The 22,298-nt window shown below is 35.6% G+C and overlaps 1 protein-coding gene across 1 annotated transcript in view; it reads left to right on the top strand.

The window, feature by feature from the left end:
- The first annotated feature begins 319 nt into the window (after positions 1 to 319).
- The window catches only part of CDKL5 (cyclin dependent kinase like 5), a 131,023-nt gene continuing 109,044 nt past the window's right edge, over positions 320 to 22,298 (top strand). The window contains exons 1-3 of the mRNA XM_044669264.1: positions 320 to 426; positions 11,340 to 11,391; positions 19,052 to 19,097. Of these exons, the coding sequence (XP_044525199.1) occupies positions 320 to 426; positions 11,340 to 11,391; positions 19,052 to 19,097 (205 nt within the window). The remainder of the gene's footprint in view (positions 427 to 11,339; positions 11,392 to 19,051; positions 19,098 to 22,298) is intronic.

Genomic DNA, 22,298 nt, shown 5'->3' with positions numbered 1-22,298 from the left:
CTTTGTCATTGAGATATTTCATGTTTCCTTCTATTTTATCAGTCTTTTGACTTTGTTTTATTTGTTCTTGTTGTCTTGAGAGATCATTGGCTTCTAATTGTTCGATTCTAGCCTTTAAGGACTGGTTTTCGGCTATAATCTTTTGGTTTTCAGCTATAATCCTTTGGTTTTCCTTTTCAATCTGGTCATTTCTGGTGTTCAATTTACTTATCAGTTCATTTGATTTCTGAGCCTCACTTTCCAATTGCAAGAAGCTGGGGAAAGTCCCTGCTTTAGGGCTTTTCCATCATATCCCGGGCTGCGCTTTCACCCACACAAGATGCTGGGGAAATTCCCTCCTTTAGAGATTCAAACCGGGGCAGCGCTGCAGGGGAGAGTCCATGGGGCCCCCCAGCCTCTTGGGGTCCCACGTTTGGTAGCTCACAGGTACAAGCCCTGGGGCTGCTAGTGGTTTACTGGTTGCCCCAATCCTGCTTTCACTCTTGTGCGTTGGCCTTGGCATTGTGCGTGGTGTGGGGGCGGGGGTGGTGGAGTAGCTTCTTCCTCTCCCGTTTTAGTGAGAGCTGTTTCACCCCTTTATAGTGTGAAAATGCCCCGATTCTGCGTACCTTCAATGCTGCACCCCGTTGTGGTGTTCCTTTGATCGTTTGGGTTCGTTTTTATGTCCCCTTGAGGAGTCTTGTATGCATCGGTGAGGAGAGATCGAGCAGCTGCTCCTTACTCTGCCGCCATCTTAACCGGAAGCCCCTGATCTTCATTCCATTTAACTTTGATTTAAGGATTCTAGTAAGTCTCTTAATGTATTTACTGATAGCCATCTCCCTTGATATTTTTTGCTTAATATTTATTGTTGTTTTTATTATTTTATTATCTTTTTTTAGTGGTGTTCATATATAAGTAGCTTTCTGGTACAAATAGCTTTCTGATTATTTATTCCTTTATTCACAAAGGTGAATGAAATAACTGCTTTTCAAAGTTAGATAAAATAAATTAGAATATAAGCTTATTCTGTATAGTTTACTGGAAGCATCCTTGGTATAACATTGGTAGCAGAGCACAAATAGGGATGATATCATCTTATTCTGTTTCCACATCATTTAAATTTCAATAATATTTATACTTTGAAAACTTTTCATTCCATTTATCTTGGTGATTATATGCATGTAGGATATATTAAAAAGCCATTCTTCTCAATTTTTTTAATCAATGTTATAGCTGAATGATCATGGACAATAATTTGATCTGAAAATGGTCTGGTTCTCCTATGGTTCATTGGTTGAATTCTCCAGGATATTTGTGGTAGGGAGAATGTCTGACATCTCTTTTTATTCCTTTTTGGTGTGTAGGTGTTAATTTGCCTATAGTCGCTTAGGGTGATGGGCCTTCTGCATTATTGTCATAGAACAACTATGTTTAGGTGATTGTGTAGCACAAACTAGAAACATTAAGAGAATCAAGCCATTTAGATTTAGCAATGGGAGACAGTTTACCAGATCTTTGTTGACCAAAGGGATTTGTTAAATGGCATCAAATGAGTTGAAGGATGACTCTCAAAGTATTGAATTTGGTCAGTTGGAGAGTAGTGTTGCCATAGTAATTGACAAAATGGTGCTTCAGTTTCAGGCATTTTGAACCTGAAGTGAGTGTAATTATCAGCAAATCTACAAGCATTTCTTAATGACTGCCTATGTGCTAGTAGCTTGGTGTAAGGGATACAAAGGAATGGAAATACTTATAAACATCCCTCTTCATAGGGAATTTACTAACTAAAAGGTGTATCCAAATGGTGGAAGTTGCTGACAGCTGAAAATAAAGATCTGTAGGCAGGAAGTAGAGTAGTAGTTTTAAGAGTTAAGTCAGCTAAAGTATGTTAGTCACTAAGTTGGATGAACTTCTTGGAGTGAGAACAATGGAGGAAGAATGTAGAGCTGAGGATTTATGATTAGAATAGAATAACTTCCAATAATCATAAGAATAAAAAGACTGTAAGGAAGAATACATAGTTATCAAAGTTAAAGGAGGAGATAATTTCAAGAAAGTAGCATCAGATACCACAAAAATGTCAAGGAGAATAAGGACTTAGAAGAGAAATCAACAAGGATTTTTCTGATCTCATTTCATTATTATGTATGTTTGAGTAACAAAGGCTAAAGCAATGCTTAAAAAAAACAAACAACACTTGTTAACAAATGCCCTATCATCTTGTCTCATTCTAGGGTTCTACCATTAGTTTACAGAGCTGGAGACTTATATGTTCTGTCAATATTTTGTCAGTTGAGGTGATGAGGTTTGGTTACAAAATGGCTCTCCTCTTGTCCATTAATTGCCTACTCCACTTACTGAATCACTATTTTATTCACTGCCATATGGACAAAAAAATGCATAGAATACTTGAGTCAGTGAATCTCTGCCATGAGTTCTGCCTAAGGCCTGGATGAACACTCAGTAGAAGTCTTTTCATGGGCAAAGGAAATAGAAACGCAAAGACTCCAGGAAAAGTATGACTCTACATATTCCCCAGCTTACTTGAACCTTCCTATGATTGTCCTTTGTTTTTGTCTTTCCAGGGATCCTTCAAAAGCCAGGCAGTGGTTGAAAACAAGTAGAGTATATTTAATTCAGGTGAATAGGCAAGCTAATTATTTTCTGGTATTTTTTTCCTACCAAAGGAAAGTATTTTTTGTTAATTCTAATTTTCTATATTAAGAAATAGCAAGAGTTTATTTTTAGGAGGTATTCTTTACACATCTTAAAGCAATAATTAACTTTTCAGATTAATTTTTTTAGCCATATGAGAAAACTAAGTGATGATGTGGTTATTTCATTTGTCAAATTTAATTCAAGAAAACATTTTAAAGAAATCACCTCCAATTTCAACATAATACAATAGGTTAATCATCGATTTTTTTTTTTTACCATGCTTTGTTAAGAAGATAAAAGTGATACTCAAAGAATAGACATTAGTATTTTCCCTAAAAGAGCAATCTTCTGTGTTCTCTATCTTTCTTCATCCATATGTTTAGTTTTGGTAAACTTTATTTTTGAATTTTTAACTAAATCATATGAAATTGTTTTGAAACAAATTACACTATTAGCCAAGTCAGTATATGAAACTTAAGACATACAGAGTTGAACAGCTAACTAAATCTTTACTTTTTTATTTATTTATAACCAGGCGAGAGGGTAGGTGAGAGAGACATGAACTGTTTCCCCTTTTTGTCAGGAAAAACTTGTATTTCAAAACTGTTCCTAAAAGATTTGGAGACTCTTAAAGATTGTTGTAATCCAGAATATTCAGAGTAATTCATTAATTCTCATAGGAAAAGAAGCCACTGTTTTTCACCTCTCCTATCTAAATAAAATATAATTTTCATAGTAGGAGATGGAGATTCTGCAGTTAACCGTACCCTTTTCTACTACCATATTAAGCCAGTGCTGATGACCGAATAAACTGGAGTCAGAATTACTAAGAATCTTTTGCCCTCATCTCCTTCCACTTCACTTTAGGCTTTTATTTTTTGCATCCTCTTCTTTGACCAAATCTGTTCCTTGAATACTTACTATTTGCTTTACCTAGAAACTATCAGGGACTGGTACTGTATTAACAGAAACCATTTGAGTCTCAAGGTACTTTGTTTCTTAACTGAAGGAGATCATCATTGAAATCTAGTTGTTTGTACTACTGCTACTTTCATTGTGTTATTTCTTCTATTTGCATTTTGAATGATTATTCCCTGGTCTGTTGGATTCTACTTGTAGGCTGCATAATTAAAACTTCTTAATGCTTGTTTGTTTCTTTATAAGTAAAAATAGAACTAATGGCATTCAAGCTATTTTTCTAAATTGGCTAGAACTTCACCATTCTTGGCAGAACCTTGATAGCTTTTGCTTTTGAAAGTGGCTTGCTGACTACCATTGAAGCTCAGGTTTATATATCTTAAAGAGGTGGCATAAAGAATGTTTATGTTGTAATTTTAAAATCCCAACATCTTGCTCTTACTTCTAGTGTGCAGGAGAGGCCTCAAATACCCAGAACCTTTTTTTCCCCAGATCTTGAGTGATTGCTCATTTAAGAATCAAGTTTTTAAAAAATGAAATAAACATTCTTTCTACAATTGGCTTTTTAAGCAGAATTAATGTCTTCATAGACACGGATTTCAGTAGTCTTTCATGAATCATGTTGTTTATGTGATTTCCACAAAATCATAGTTGCGACTTTTTCAGTTAAAACCTCAAAAAAACATGTTTGTAAAGTGGTTTTCCTGAGCCTTCAAATGTATTATTTAATGTTTGGTTCTATAAAAGAAAAATTATTTTGCACTGCCCATATATCATGCAACTCTTCAGTAGTTAAGAATGTTTTTGCAATATTAAGCAATTGGAATAGTGACAAGAAAATTAACAGTAGATAGTTTTAGAATAACATGTAAAATATTTTTAGTTAAAAGAATCCATCATTTAAATTGCATATAATTAGAACCTCTAACAATATCTCATGATATCCTTGAACTTTAATATATCTTTACCTAGTTATATTTAGTTTTCCCCTATTTAATTTTGCACAAAAAGAATTTTAATGAAAACAGATCATTAATGTTTATTGAGTACTATTCTACATATAGCACTGTAGAAAATACTTGACCAGGTCCTCCTAACTCCAGGCCTAGTCGTTTCTCCACTTTGCCTACCTAGCTGCCCCTGTACTTCATTCTTCACATAGCTACAAAAATTATTTTCCTGATACAGATTTGACTGTAATTCTTCTGTTTAAACACCATTGGTTCCCCTTTGCTCATAATAGCAAATACCAGTTCCTCTCTTTGACTTTTAAACCTCTTCACAAACTTGGTTCCATTAGATCTTTCCATTTCTCATTATATATTCTTTCACTTTCCTCCCTTTGCTGTACAGCCTAATCAGTTCTCTTTGTTCCTTACATGTGGTACTCCAACTCCTATATCTGGATTTTCCTACTGGATGATTCCCATGCCTGGATTGCCCTTCCTCCTCACTTTCATAGGAGAGAGTCCTTGCTTTCTTCAAGACATACTTCAGATGTGATTATATAGAGCCAAGTCCTTTCCTCATTTGTGATTCTTTTTTATTTATTCTCTACTTTAATATGTACATATTATCTTCTCTGATAGAATGCAAGTACCTCATGAGCAAGGATTGTATAATTTCTTGTCTTTGCATCCGTAGCACCTAACATAGTATTTGGAACATAGAAAGTGCTTAAGAAATGCTTCTGGCTTGTTTGCTTGATTTATTGAAGTAAAAAGGCAGTACCTGAGCTGTTTTCTTCTTTGTGGTATGTATCCCCTGATTTCCTGTCTTTGTATATTTGCTTCTTTCATTTCCTACGCCTGGATTCCTTTTCCTACTTCCTGCCTACTCCCAGCTCAAAGGATTCTTATATCCTTCATTTAAAACCTGCTGAAGTTCCAGGACTTTCTCCATCTCAGGTATTTAATAAATGTTCAGAGAATGAATGAATGAATGAATGAATGAATATCTAATTCCTTTCCTAGTTTGATAAGATTCCCCTCCCAGCTCTGTCCCTGGCTTTCTGTACTTCAAAACTATGCCTCTGTTGCTGTTCCACCTTCAAACTTCCTTCAGTATTTAGAGTGCTTGCCCTGGAACTTCCCATCACACCTCTGCAGCTGTCACAGCCTGGAATATGTTGACTTTGAAAAACACAGAACTATTAAATAGTCAGAAAAGCCACTATCTAATTAAGGAAAAAGGGGTAACATGGCTGAGTAGGCCTCTACTGTACGCTATGCCTTAGGCAGAGTCCGAGGATTGAAAACCGCTACTCCAAAATTTTTCTTGAGGCCTTATTTTAAAGTAATTTGAAGATATATTTGGGAGCTCTTAGGTGAGTCCTTGCCTTTTCTCCACCATCTTGGATCTGCCTGCATCATATTTTGAAATTGCAGCTGGAATATTGAGATAGGGGAGGAAAATACAAAATACAAAAGATATTTTTTATGTAAAAAGTAATATTTTTGTACTATTCTGTTCCTAAAGTTTTAATAATGACTTAATGACTTTAGCCTACATTTTCATTTTTCTGAAAGATTATGGTTTGCTATGTCTACTGACCAGTACACAGTACAGTGCATAGAAATATGACAATGAGTTATAAGGGCAAAATACTGTAGAAGTAAGCCTCTTCTCACACACGTGCGCGCACACACACACACAGACACACACACATGCGTGCGCGCACACACACACAGAGTGTAAAGCTTTTAATGAATTTGTGATTTTGATTATATTCTTCTGCTAAGATGTTTTTTTGTTTCCTCCCTTACTATTGCTAAATATAATTGTTTATAGACAGGTTAGAACAAATGTTCGTAACCATTCCAAAGTGGAATATTAAACCTATTTAACTTCTTGCAAGTTGTGAATATGTTGATAGAAATAACACATATGGATCAAGTCTAGCTGAATATATTGGCAGAAGTATGATTGGGAACATCCAAGAGAGGAATAGATTTTTTTAATTTTTAATTTTATTTTATTCATTCATTTATTCATCTATCTATGTCTGTCTGTCTATCTATCTATCTATCTATCTATCTATCTATCTATCTATCTATCTATCTATCTATCTATTCATTCAGTCCTTCACTTGTTTATTTATTTATTTTTTAGGCCCTTACCTTCTGTCTTGGAGTCAATACATATTGGCTCCAAGGCAGAAGAGAGGTAAGGGCTAGGCAATGGGGGTTAAGTGACTTGCCCAGGGTCACACAACTGGGAGATATCTGAGGTCAGATTTGAACCCAGGATCTCCCAGTCTCTAGGTCTGTCTCTCAATCCACTGAGCTACCCAGCTGCCCCCTGAGAGGAATATTTCAATAATATACCAAAATAAGGCTTTACAAAATTTTAAATAGATTATTTCTACCAGAAACAAAAATATACTGTGATGCTACTACATTTCATTGGTGGATTTACAGTAGTATAACTAGAAAAATATTGCTCTTAAAATGATAGGTTTTCATTTATAGGAGCAAATTTAGCACAGTATCCCAAATGCAATTTCACCTTCTCTTTTTCTCTTCTTTCCTGTCTTAAAATATTTGCTCAACTCTGTGTTAAATGGTCCAGCTCAATGGTTTCTCTCTTATCTGGACAATAAACTGCATGTTTAAAAGCTTCACATTTTAGTCTGAAAACAGGTGGGTTGTTTTTTTTTTCCATCCTGATAATTGTTGCTGTATGAATTATCAGGCTAAATTCTTTTGAGTGACTATACATCTCATTAAGGAAGCTCTATAGTATTCTTGGACTTGAATGTATCATATACAATGCCTTCTACAAATAGAGACATCTGAAGGAAGTCACCACTGTGAGAATCTAACACTAGCCTGTACTCCTTTTCTTTCTTTTTTCTTTTTTTTTTTTGGGGGGGGGCACCTAATATTTAACATTGAATTTTTAAAAGGGAGTTTTGATATTAAATTTGATTGGATTATATTGATCATGATTAGACTTAAGCTGTAACCTGCCTCTCCCTCTGATCACGTTAGGATAGTAGATAGAGAAAAAATAATGGGGGAGGAGAAAAGCAGACATGTACTCTTTGGGTGTGGGGTGGAACACTATGGGCCTTGGTTACTCCCTGGCATTAAAAGCTCTGTCTCTTGTCCAGAGTGAAATTGGAGTCCTCCAATTTGAGGGACTTTTGAAAGAGACATCATTAAGAGCTTAAATTGTGATCCCAAAAGGAAATTGGTTATTTTTTTGCTGGAAACTGAGAGTGAGAAGAATATATATGGGCATGACTCCCAGGCCATGAGGAGGCTTGGTAAGGGCCACATGTAACTAGAGTCCTTTTCTTTCTCTGACTTGCTTTCAAAATTATTTAATAAATAATTGCAACTTAAGATATAGTTTCTGGAGAATTTTAAAAATCTATTCTGTTAGAACTCTGCCGATTACTTTCCATGATCATGGCAGACATCTTTGGCATACATATTTCTCTTTGGTTTACTTCATTCACTATTAATAATCAGAGGAATCTCAAACACAATCTCTTACATTTATCAAGTAATCATAGATAATCTTAACATTTGCATGGGAATCATATTATTGGAAGGGAGTCTTTAAGGTACCAAAGATGATAAAGTAATAAATAATATTAAATATATATGTACCAAATGTGATAGCAGTTTAATTTTTAAAGGAAAAGTTGATTGAATTATAGATAGAAATTGACAGCAAAACTTTAATAAAGAGGAATTTCAATCTTCCCTTCTTACAACTAGATAAATCTAATTTTAAAAAAAGAAAGAAGTCAAGGAGATGAAAGGAATCTTAGATAAATTAGATATGATAGATAGCCGGAGAGAATTTACTAGGAAGAGAAAGAAGTATACCTTTTTCTCAGCAGTACATGGATCCTTTACAAAAAATTGAACACATATTAATTCATAGAAACTATATAGTTAAATGCAGAAAAGAAGAAATAGTAAATGTACCCTTTATAGATCGTAATGCTATAAAAATGACATTTAATGAAGGAGCATGAAAACAGATTAAAAATTGGAGACTAACATAGTCTTAAAGAATGGGTGGGTTAAAGAGAAATAATGAATAATTTTATTAATGTATGTGGTAATAGTGAGACAACAGATTAAAACTCATTGGCTTTAGCAGAAGCAATAATCAAAGGAAAATTTGTATCTCTAAATACATCAATAAAATAGGCAAAGCTGATCAGTGAATTATGTTTGCCGTTTTAAAAACTAGAAAAAAAATTTTTAATACCCAGTTAAATACTAATTTGGAAATTCTGAACATTAAAAGTGAGATAAATAAAATTGAATATACGATATATATATCATACTATTCAGAGGTGGTGTATTATGATACCTTTTGATGTTGAAGATGTTATTTCATATTATTATTATTTCCATTTTACAAATGAAGAAAATAAATGAGAGAGGTTAAGTGACTTGCTTTGGGTCAAACAGCCAATAAATGTCTGAGACTGGATTTGAACTGTTGTTAAAAAAAAAAAAGATGTTATTTCACATTTATGAAATCATGGAAATATCTTTTAATTCTAAAGATGTTAACCAAGAGGATATTTATGTTTCCTATAAACCATATACTTCTCAACTATGAACTTCAACTTCTCAAGGTGACTAATCAAATATTTTTCATCCTTTTCACTTTTGGAGATATGTATAAATTTATGTTTCTTTTATGTCTTTTTTAAGAACAAAATATATGAAAATTAGGAACATATTTTGATATTGTTGCCAAAGAATTCCCTTTTTTTTCTTTTCATTGAATGTATTTACAATTGATATGTTTTGGAATTTATTTTATTGAGCTTGTTCATCATTATTTGACACTATTTTTTTAGGTGGAATTAGATGTTCTTTGACAATACTTTTATATCTTTATTATAGGCCAGTTAATAAGTAAATCTAGAAAACAGCTGTTATTAGTATAATATTCAAATGATTGTATCTGTGTTTTAAAGTTAAAATTGAAAATATTTGTATGTTATAAAGTTATAAAAAGTTATAAAAGTAAGCATAGTGAGAATACTTTGCTAAAGTTCTTATCGCTTGATGTCTCATTTTTGTATATAGGAAACCCTGGATTCTTGGGGTTTCTGCTAATGGAGTTGATTAGCCAGCTGGAAAGGACAAGTTTATATAAAGATAGTTTACAAATAGGGAAAGGGTAAATGCCTCAAATAGTGATTTTTTTTTTCCTACTTACTACTTAAGCACCTACTTACTCACAGACTATTAGAGTTGCAATGTATATTGAACTCTGACTGGAAAAAAATCATATCATCAAAGCAAGTGCATTGAGATGAGTGTGATATAAAACTTGTTGTTGAGATGTGTTATTTAAGAAGTTAATTTTCAGAACTATTAAATAGTCATAAAAACCACTCTTTAATTAAGGAAAAGGGGGAACAGGGCTGATTAGGCCTCCACTCAGAGTTGCCACATGCCCTATGCAGAGTCCAAGGATTGAACACTGCTTGCTCTGGTCCCTGACCCCCTGGGAGTGCCACCTTGCCAGATCTCCAAGGAACAAAAGAAATCAGGGAACTTATATACCATTTGGGAAGATCCAGGGGCTGGGAAAGATGATTGACATTATCATACTGACTGGATACAATCAAACTTGGGAAAGGAATCATAGCCAGAGGCTAGGGGGTAAGGGAAGGGGCTACTTAAAATGGATACTAAAGGATGGTCCCTGCCCAAGTGTGTCTTCCTGGGAAAGGGTTTCTGATACATTGGGGAAGACTACCTAAGACAAAAGGATATTTACCCTGGGGTCCATTATTTAATCTGAAACTGCTAGCCTGAGATTCCCTTCAGGGTAGATTCTCACAGGAACGGGGAACCAGCACAAGCTTTGGGGGTCTCCAACCTACAAGCTATTCCTAAAACTTGGGGTTCATCAGATCTCACTAGGCCACAAGTTTCACGTCTCTAGATTCCATGTCGACAAGTGGGACAAGTATTCTATAGTTCATAAATTCTTATAAATGCGCCACTAGAAGGTTAGTATTTCATTCTCCCTCTTCTCATTTTCTTCACTCATTCTCCCTATTCCTTCCCCATTTCTCTTCCCTCTCCCCCATTCTTACCCCCTTTTTCATCTTTCTGACATGGGCTTTGTGCGGAGATGGCAGGGACCCTGTACCCCTTAACTCAGACAGGCTGTGAACAGGGGAATTCCCTTCCCCCTTCCTGCCCTCCTGACTCCCGAGGCAAAGACCTTTGTCCTTGGATTTCCTTTAAGTTGAGATAGACAAAGAGATACACCTCCTTGATAACAAGTTGCATATCTCAGACATCCATCTGTCCCCTAAACTATGAGGGTCACCCCCTATGTCTCCAGGCAGACGCTGATCAGATGACCAACACCCCCCTCCCCCACGGAATACCTGAGTGTTTACCACTCTAGAATCACATCCTCATCATGAGACAGCATCACTTCCCCACAATTGTAAAAGTATATAATCCCTAGTATTGAGGGATTCAGGGGGAGCCTCCCATGGCTGCTCCACTCATGCTGTCTTGCTGGCCATTAATCCTATCTTACTAATAAATCTTTCTTTTTACTTTTAAGCTAAGTTTGGAGTCCTCTCATTCTTGAGAATGGTTTCCTTCCTGAACCCAGGGGTTCACCAATTTGCACCCCTATAACATTTCCTTTTTTGTCTTGTTTGTTTAAAGTTTTAAAAGACTGGCTACTCTTGATCAGATCCCACATTTATTGGTTATAGAACTTTGACATATTCAGATTTTGACATGGGCTGGTTCACCCCTCCTTAGGTGCACCCTGCAGCTCACCTACCAAGCCTTCTTGGCAGCTGGAATTTCCAATGTTAGCCACCAGCTGATTAATTTCTTTCTTTGAAATATCTCTTGAATTAGCTCTTTTCTATTGTTACCGCTAAAAACCATCTCCCATGTGTTATTGTGAGTCGTGAGGATGATATATTTGCAAAACTCTTTCTAAATCTTAAAGTGTTATATAATTGTTAGCTATGAAGATGGTGAATATTATAATATTCTATCAAATTTTATAAATGTGGATTTATATATTTTCTTCCTCTTTCTGCTTCTCTGAGTTAGAATTGGAGGTTGGATGACCAAAGATAAGGTTGTTAGAGGGCTCATTTTTGCCTTTAGATAACCAAGATAAAACTAATAGATGTTAACTGGAAAAAAACTATTAAATAGTCAGAAAAACCAAGTCTTTAATAAGGAGAGGAATACAGTACAATCCTTAGGCCTCCACACAGAGTCACTGGCTCAAAACCCACACAGAGCCCGACTGGCTACTGATCCCTGGGAGTATCACCACTCCAGATGAAAACTCCAAGAAACCATGAAAACTGGGGAACTGAGAACAATAGTATAGTTGATTGGCCTTTACAATGGCTACAAAGAAATGAGGATTTCTAGACTGGATTTTTAGGGAGAGAACATGTACAAAAGTCAGTATATTCCAAATAAACACATAATAAATGTTGAGAGTCACTAACAGCTGGCAGGATCAGGAATAATAGTGACATTAAAACAAAGATATTTTTCCATACAAAAAAACTTAATCAGTATCACTGTTTCTCCTTTAATCCCTGTCCTGACCTCTTCCAGAGAGCCATCCCTTGTAATAAACAATTTTTAAAAACAAAAGGAAGAAAAAATAAGTAGAAATAACATTTTTTTAAAAAGTCTAACATTATAGTGTTTCCCCATCATGGTCCACATCCTTTACAGAGAAATACAGGGACGTAGTTTCTCATATATGTATCTTTTTGGTGCCATGTTTGTTCATTATATTTAATGACATTCAGTTTCAGTTATTTTGTTGTGGTAGTTTCCATTTATATTACTGTCATTATGTGGTTTTTTTCCCTGATTCTGCTTACTTCACTTTGCTTTAGATCATATAAATTTTCCATGTTTCCATATATCTTTGGATTCACCAATATTTTCTTACCACACAGTAATAGTCCTTCACATTCTTAACTAAAATTTGTTTAGCCATTACTGAAATAATGCACATCTATTTTGTTTCCAGTGTTTTGCTACTACAAAAAAAAATGCTGCTGTAAATATTTCATTGTAAATGGATCCTTTATTTCAGGAATTTATGCCTCTCTCTATATATAATCTTTTGAGTTGGAACTTAGGCGTTTTAATCACTTTCAATGACATGGGCATTGTGCAGAGATGGTAGGGACCCTGTACCCCTTAACTCAGACTGGCTGTGAACAGGGAAATCCCTTCCCCCTTCCTGCCCTGGTGAGGCAAAGACCATTATCCTTGGAATTCCTTTGAGATAGACAAAGAGATACACCTCCAGAAGGCACTTGGACAGTCTAAGCCCTGAAGGTCACAGACAGACCCTGCACCCACTGAATGCCTGAGTACAAGGAGTCTTGTGCACACTATGGGAAAGGATACAAATAGGTGAGAACTGGGGTACTCGGGAGCAGCCTCCCATGGCTGTTCCACTCATGCTGTCTTGCTGGCCATTAATCCTATCTTACTAATAAATCTTTCTTTTTACTTTTAAGCTAAGTTTGGAGTCCTCTCATTCTTGAAAATGGTTTCCTTCCTGAACCCAGGGGTTCACCATTTGCACCCCTATAACATCAACATAATTCCAAAATGCTTTCCAGTACTAATTTACAGCCCTATCAATAATGTACCAATGTTCAAACCCCATTTTCTTCTCTTCTAAAAAAGTGCCTAAGCATTTCATTACTTAGACTTTGCCTGATACTTTTATTGACTCATTTATCTCTCTTAAGTTTCTGCAGTTTGTGGTATTTGCAATTTAGATGTTCTGCTTGTCTTACCTTCTCCCCCCCTCCCCCCCACTCCCCACCTTTAGGAATGTCTCAAAGTATCTCTAGTTCAACATCCATCTTTTTTCAGTGATTAGGGTCAGGTTTTTCAGATGGATCAATTTTGATTTTAGCTTGAGTTCCTTTGCCTTTTGGAACATCTTGTGTTATTGGAAACATTTCCCAGGAGCCCACTGGCTTTCTGTCATTATGTGCTGACAGACATGGGGATAAAACTGAGGGGTCTGGTGTGACTAGGGTCTTTTCCTTCCTATGGAAAGGCCTGTCCTTTGTCTGGGGTTTCATTTCCCTTTCCTTTAATCTCAATGCAGACACCTATGCTGAACCTCCTGCCTCAGTTCCTCCCTTAGCTCTACCATTTTCCTTTTCTGATTGAATTGGTATTTATCTCTTTGTACTAGGTTTGAGTATGATATTCAGGATGACATTTATATTCTTGAGCCTTTAACCTAGGAGATGCCTCAGGAAGAAGACAGCATGCTTTCTACATCCCACATAGTTAGAGTCAGTGTGCCCCTTGTTCCTATTGGGGTATAGAGAGGTGAGCTATGCCAATAGAAGATTTCTCCTATGAAGGCTTCCAACATTATATCCAAGGCCTGGGGCCACAAATTGACTTGTATAGCTCTCCTCAGAGTAGAAGGCTGGCCAAAGAGAGGGCTTTAATAGTGTTTTCTGATGTGAATTAAACATAATTCCTTTATAAAGAGTTTTGAGTCAGGGGAGGATTAGGAAAAATTATTTCAATCATCTGATTAGTTCTATGACCCAGAAGTCCTTTGCTTACTGGATTTTTTTTTTTAAACCCTTGTACTTCGGTGTATTTTCTCATAGGTGGAAGAGTGGTAAGGGTGGGCAATGGGGGTCAAGTGACTTGCCCAGGGTCACACAGCTGGAAGTGGCTGAGGCCGGGTTTGAACCTAGGACCTCCTGTCTCTAGGCCTGACTCTCACTCCACTGAGCTACCCAGCTGCCCCCGCTTACTGGATTTTAAAAAACATTGCTTCTTATATTTGTATAAGATTGTAGAATCTAAAATAATTAAAACCAAATAATGTGAACATGTTACTCAGAGAGAATTAGAAAATTGTAAGTAATTCCATCTTGCTCAAGCTTTCTCCCTCTTTTGCTAGGGATTAATTGTATCATCTCCTGGAACAATGCAGAACATCAAACTAGGGATTGGGTTATTTTCATTATGTAACTGATTTTGGAAAATGATTTTTTTAAAGTTTTGTTTTAAAAGATGGCTTCTTTGTTAGAGCAAAGAATGATACTATTTTACACATCATGACTTAATTAAATGTAAAAGTTAGAGTTATCAATATACATTTGAAAGCAATGATTTTCCCCAAGTGAGACAGTTTGCACTTAGATAATTTTAGCTTTCTCCAATGTTCTTTTCCTTTCTCTTTCCCTACCTTCCACTTAAAAACAATCAAATAAAAATTTTAAAAATGTGTATAGTCCCCTTCTCCTTTGTTGCTTTTTCATATAGACAATCTTTTTCCTTCAGGGATTAATGGCAATAAGTGGTAGTAATAATATTTTAGAGAGGAAAAGTGAGACCTGCACAAAATTTAAATTTATTGCACAAAGTTACAGTCACTGGCTAGACTGGCATGGGGACTTGAGACCTTTAAGTCAGTTCTGTCAGAAATCTTTACCACCTCTTCCTCACTCCTATCACTTTTAAATGTATAATAGGAAAAAAATTTTTGATTACTCAGTGGTTTAATAATGCATTCATTATTTTGTAATCTAATTTAGTAATTTTAAAAAAGGGTACCATGAGCTCCTTCTTCCTCATCTCAAGTCATTCAAATGCTACATCTCTTCTTTCACTGTCTCACACAGAGAGATTACCCTACTCTTTATCAGAAGATTCTTAAACCCTTTTACCCTCATAAGTGGTCACTTTCTGTGTTGTCTCTTTCAACAAATTCCCTCTCTGTCATCCCCACTCTAATACTGATTTTCAATTTTGATGTCTTTTGTCCCTTTCCCTACAGTCTATATGCATGTTAAAGTCTCCTCCATAATCAAAAAAAGTCTTACTTGATCCTTCCATCCTTGCCAATTTATTTCTTTTGTCCTTTGTGGCTAAACTCCTTAAGAGGGCTTTTTAAAATAGATACCTTCATTTTCTGCTCTCTCACTAATTTCTTAATCTGTTATAATTAAACTTTTAGACCTCATTATGCTCTCTACATAATTACCAAGATTTCTTAATTGCCAAATTCTGTTACCTTTTCTCAATCTTCATTCTTCTTTACCTCTCTGGATTAACTTCTCCTCTGTGATACTTTCTTCTTTCTAGGTTTTTGGGACATCATTTCTTTTGCTTCTCTTCTAACCTATCCAATTGTTCCTCCTCAGGCTCTTTTACTTGACCCTCCTTCACATCATACCTTCTAAATTTAGGTGTTCCACAGAGCTCTCTCCCAGGACCTCTGCGCTTCTTCCTGCTATAATACCTTATTTAGTTATTTCATCAACTTTCATGACTTTAATAACCATCTCTATTCCAATGATTCTCAAATCTACCTGTCCTGTCCAATCTTACTTTCAGTTTTTGCATATCTATGGTTGCCTTTCAGACTTCCTAGAATGTCCAGCAGGTGTAAGAAATTTAATCTCAAGCCAAATTCACTCTCTTTCCTCTTAATCCCACCCCTTCCTAACTTCTCTATTACTTTCACAGTCACCACTATCCTCCCAATTCCCCTAGGCTTGCAACTGACATGCCATCCTCAACTACTCAATGTCCAAACCCTGGACTATTGCAATTCCCTGCTACCAAATCGGCCTTCCATCATAAGTCTCTGTCTTCTCCAGTCCATTCCTAAAGCATCGGTCTGATTGTTTCATTTCATACTCCATAAACTCCAGAGGCTTTTATCTCTAGGATCAAATATAGACTCCTCTCTTTGGTATTCAAAGTCCTTTAGCCTTTAGCCCCTTCCTTCCTTCTCAGTATTACTCTTCAGTCCAGTAACACTAGCCTTTTTGCTGCTACAAAAACAAGACACTCCCATCTCCTAGATTCAAGCATTATCTGTCTTCTATACCTGGAATATTTTTCCTCCTTAACTCTCCCTCTTGGCTCCCCTGGCTTTTTTCAAATCCCAACTAAAAGTCTTATCTTCTATAGGAAGCTTTTCCCAATTCTTTATTCTAGTGCCTTAGCTCTGTTACTTATTTCTTACATGGCATCTTTGTTCATATTTGTTTGTCTTCTCCCATTGAATTGTGAGTTCCTTCAGAGAAGGAATTGTCTTTTACCTCTTTTGTAAACCCAGTATTTACTGGGTTACTGGTGCCTGGCACATAAGTAAGCACCTGATAAATGCTTATTGATTTCTTACTGAAACAAAATAGAACTAATTATCTTTTTTCCTAAATTCATGCCTTTTCTGAATTTTTTATTCCTTTCTATTGCAAGAATGCCATTATCCTTCTAGGTACCCAGGTTTAAAATTTAAGTGTTATCTTTAGTGCCTCACTATCCTAAACTACCTAACAGTAAGTGGTCAAATCTTAACATATCTACTCCCACAACATATTTTCCATTGGCCTTCACTATAATGCTAATTCAGGCCCTCATCATCTCTTGCACAAACTACTACAACAGCCTCCTAATTGATCTTTCTGTCTCAAGGCTCTCTTCTTTCCAATGTGTCAGTTGCATAGTTTTCAGAGTGATTTTTAGTAAACTATAGATCTGGCCATGTTACTCACCTACACAATCAATTCCAAGGGCTCTCTGGCACGTCTGGGGTCAAAAATAAACTCCTTCATTTGGCAGTAAAAGTTCTTCACATACTAGCCTCAGCTTACAATACAACTTTGTTAGATTATTCCCTTTTCTACATTGTGTGGTCTAGCCCAGTTGACCTTCCTTATTATTCTACACCATTCTATGTACCAGTATCTATCTGCCTTTGCATTGTCTATGTCTCTTATCTGGAATTTATCCTCTCCTAACTTCTGTTGCTTAGTTTCCCCCTTTCCTTCTAGACTTAGCTTGTGGCACCTTCTATAAAGTGTTGCCTGACCACATCTCTCCCCTGCTTCCTACACTCCATTGGTTCTCTAGTACCTGTGCTGGGCACTATGCTAAATGCTGAGGGAAAAGAAATAAGAATGAAATGATGCCCTTTTTAAGGAGATTTCATCTAATAGGAAAGGCAGCACATGTGAAATTGGAAGCAGGGGAGAGATAGGAGTAAGCCATTCAAATCATAGGAGGAGCAGTTTTGAGGAATGTGAACCTTAAGTAGAGAGGGAGCCAAAAGTAGAGACTAAGCAGTATGGTCTGGCCTTATGATAGTTTAGGGATTACAAACAAGGACTTTACTAATCATTGAGTCACCCTCGAGAGGAGGTCATCCTCAGGGCACCAGACAATTGACCATTTTGGTGGAGCAGATCCGAAGAGGAAATTGAACAACATGCCAAATACAGACTCCTTTGTTTAAGGTCTAAATATCTTCACAACTGAACTCTAGGTCATCTTCCCAGGCTTATTATACATCACTTCCCTTCATATACTGGTAAATAGACCATTGTGCCGTTCCTCATATATAGTATTCCAGTGCCCATCTCCTTGTTTTTGCACAGGTTTCCTTCCATTCTTGGAATACATTCCTGTTTTCCTTGAAAGTTGTATTCAAATGGCTCCCCCTGTTTACAGAAGGTGTTTCTTGATTTCCCCCTGCTTGCACCTTATCTCCCAGTACCTTATTTCCACTGTGTTCATTCATTTTTGTATGTTTGTATATGTGTAAACAAACATACAAAAATAAACACAGTAGAAATAAGGATAGTATTCATACTTTTAGATGGAAAAGTATGTGAATAAACTTAGAAAAGACATTAGTTTCCCATGGTGTTTATTAATTCTCTTTCCTAGTGTATTTACTTTTACTTTGAAATTGGGAATTAAGACTTTATTTTATCCAGTGATTCTAAAATGTTTTAATAGCCCAAGTCACTAGCTCCTGAGCCACTTTTTCCCATCCCACCCCCCAAAAAAATGAATATTAAAACTGTTAATATTTCTACATTTTGGTAAAAGTAGAGTGTTTTGGTAATAAACTTTCTTTGTTTCAGTTAGGAGAGGTAAATGGGTTTAAGGAGAGTTTGGTGATTGTAATTGTCAGTAGGCACACAAAAGAGTTCATGGATTATTAAAATAAATGCCAGTGGTTGGTAAATAATAGTAAGAGATATCACCAGTGAGGCAAATTTCTTGGATAGGAAAAGACACAGGAGGAAGAAAATTCTTTTTTGTTGAGCCACTCTGTCACCGGCATGAAACAATTTTTCAGAGCCTAGTATCTCTAGTCATAGTATAAGACCCCTTTAACAGCTTCTTTGACTGCTTTTCTTTAGATGACAGCACAAACGAAGACCTAATTCATCTTTATCCTGCCTATTTTTAATGTTCTAAAGGTATTGATTATTATTTCCACATCTCTGCTTTGGATATAGGGAGAATAGATGGTCAGAATAATTTTTGGAAGGCAATTGGGATATATTTGCCTAAGGTTTCTCTTTTTGTTCCCCAAATACCTTTCTTACACAGCCTCAGTTAGGATTTGAGAAATGCATTGCATTGAGGTTTGAAAATGACTTTTTCTTCTGCCTCTTCTTTTTCAGGAAACACATGAAATTGTGGCAATCAAGAAATTCAAGGACAGTGAAGGTATTTATATATATATGTTTTTGTATATTAATGTTTTTTTCTATACCATGTATAGAGCAAGTAAACCCTTACAAGAAAGAACTCATCACCAGTTGAGATTTTAAAATAATGGCCTCAAAAGATGAAGCAGTAGTCCTTTTCTTGGTATCCTTTGATTTGAAATATTTAGTTCTTTCTATGTAAATAACTGAAAGTCACCATCATTACTGGTTAAAAAACCCATTTGTATTGAAGATGTGATCAGTTATTGAGAAAATGTTTTATAAAGATTGGGTAGAAAGAGTGATCTCTAATTTGATCCTGTATATCACTGGTGCAAGCTAATTATTTAATTTGAAGTACATATTTCTTTACTTTCTTACACCAAATAGAGCCATATTGGCAAACCTATGGCACCCATGTTGGAGGGAGCTGCTCACCTCCTCCTCTGCGCGTGTTTTGGAGGACATTTCTCACATGATTTGTCCTTCTGCCCAGAAGTTCAGTGGGAGCGCTTCCTCTTTCTCCTGTCTGGGGCTCACATGTAGCATGAGGTTTGCAATTTGGGCACTCAGTCTCTAAAAGGTTCACCATCACTGGTATAGAGCTTTTGCTTTCACATGTTATAATTTCTGATTCATGGACAAAATTTTAAATACAGAGTGATTGAGGTATATTATATTGTTGTGTCCAGGTTAGAACAATTTAAAAGTCTTTGAGGAAGAAACACATTTTTCAGGGAATAGGTACTATGCTTGGAGACTTTTATCATGTATAGTTTTATATATACAAGAGACATGTATATATATTTTCATATATTATATATATATATATATATACACACACACACACATATACATATACACAAGACCCTCATTCCATTGAAATATTAAAGATTATTTCAAGTGGACTGTTGAAACCAACTTGCTTTAACCAAGAGTGATAAGGCATAATAGGACAGTGGAACTCTGCAATATAAATTCAGTACACTAGTTGAGAATGAAGCAAGAAATATTCAAAAAAGCATATTTTTGAAGTTTGATAGATGGCCCATGTTCAAAGGAAACTATTTTAATACTAAACTGGAAATAGGCAAAATAGCAGCCATGTTTAATTTTCATTATTACCATATATTTATTTATGGAACATCATGAAACTTGTCACCAAAATGAATAACAATTTTATTAGACTAAACATAAAACTTAATTAACTTTAAGTGGCTCAACAGGATCTAGAAACAAAGAGATCCAAGACAAAGTAAAATTCTTTGTTTTCCTCTTTTGACATACTTAATATATGCAGTGATTGAATTATAACAGAATGTCTCAACAACTATATGAGTAACCATAAGAAGGTGAAGATGTCCACCAATTTCACAAAAGTTCCTAGTGAGTAAAACACTCAAAAAGGGGAACCAGGGACTGAGAGAAAAATGGGTTATGGGTTAAGGTCTATGGGAAGGAGAGCATAAGGCAAGAATAAAGACTCAAAGACAAAGAAAGTTCCGACATGAAGTAGTCAGACAGCGAGTTAGCTCTAGTGGAATAGAGCTTCACTGGAATGGAGCTCTAGTATTGAAGAGCTCTCCAAGAGCTAACTCTTTGTCCAACATACTAGTGTTTTTATTGGGATTACAACAGTAGGGGAAAGGGGAAAATGATAATTAGACAAGTGGTCTGATACATTAACATTATGAGGTAATCAACAAAAGCTCCAAAATGCTGGATCCTAAGACAATAGGCATAGCTAATGCCCAGATCAGGAGTTCATATTATCTTATGCATTTAAAATTAGATAGGAAACGGCAACTGGTAAAACAAATGTTTCAGTTAAGGTCTGATATCCTTAATTTTACAAGGCTAAGAGCCATTCCCTGATAGATAAATTGATTAATCAGTCAACATTTAAGTACCTAGTCAAAGCATCTGAACAGGCATTTTTCAAATGAAGAAATCCAAACTTTCAATACCATATAAAGAAATGCTCCAAATCACTTAATAATTAGAGAAATGTAGAGAAATGCAAATTTAAACAACTCTTGAGTTCCACAGAATTGAAAAACTCATATTACAATGGGGGATAAAATGTATAGACAAGATGTATACAAAGTAAATGGAAAGTAATTTCAGAGATTCTCTTGGAGGAAAGGCATTTCTAGGGGTGAAAAAAAAGAATTTTGAACTCTCTCTCTCTTTCTTTCTTACACACACACACACACACACACACACACACACACACACACCCTCCTTTGTAGACGTTCTTCAAAAAAGAACTTTTCCCCCTGGAAAGGGGAAAAGTTCTTTTTTGTAGTGAGTACAATTTGAGGTAATCTTGAGCCAGGAAAACTAGGAAGCAAAGAGGAAAAGGGAGCTGTGAATTAATTGATCCCAACTTTCTGAAAAGCAATTTGAAACCGTCATCCCAAGAAAGTCACCAAACTTTAAATAACCTTTAATCCAGCTATATACTAGTACTAAACTAAGTCTGTATAACAAAGAAGTTAAAGAGGAAAAGGATTTCTATATACAAATATATTTACAGGAACTCTTTTGTGGTAGCCCCAAATTGGAAACTAGGGATTTATCTTCCTTTTGGGGAATGGCTATTCAAATTGTTGCATTTGAATGTAATATAATATTTTTTGTACCGTGAGAAATGATGAAATCTAAAAGTTACAGAGGAAGCAGCTATAAGAGGGAAAATTATGAAACTGGCTATAGCCAGTTATATTGTAAAGACTTGTATGACTTTAATTCAGACTGAAGTGAACAGAAATGGTAGGGCAATTTATGTCAACAATATTATTGAGAAAAATAACTTTGAAAGAATTTTGAACTCTGATGAACAGAATCATAAACTACAACAGAGGACTAAAGATAAACCATACCACTAACCTCCTGCAAGATGGGTGATAGATTTAAAATGCAAAATGAGATTTACATTTTTGAATATGATCAATACAGGAATTTGTTTTGCTGTTTTTTGTGTTGTGTATTTTTTCAAATTGTTCATTTTGGGGGAGGGTGTAGTGGGAGGGAGAGAGAATAATATTTTAAAAATAATTTTAAGCAGTAAACTGTCTATGAACTTATAGAAAATAGTAGCAAGAAGACCAACATGATATGATCAGTCTCAAAGAAGATAGCTTTTTTAGAACAAGGGTTTCAGATCTCTCATGGGTCTATCACACAGAAAAATAGGTGTTTAGGGATTTTGAAAGTG

Source organism: Gracilinanus agilis, chromosome 3, assembly GCF_016433145.1.
Source record: "Gracilinanus agilis isolate LMUSP501 chromosome 3, AgileGrace, whole genome shotgun sequence".
Taxonomy (NCBI): domain Eukaryota; kingdom Metazoa; phylum Chordata; class Mammalia; order Didelphimorphia; family Didelphidae; genus Gracilinanus; species Gracilinanus agilis.
The sequence above is the reverse complement of the archived record's forward strand: the minus strand, read 5'-3'. Positions and strand labels throughout refer to the sequence as shown.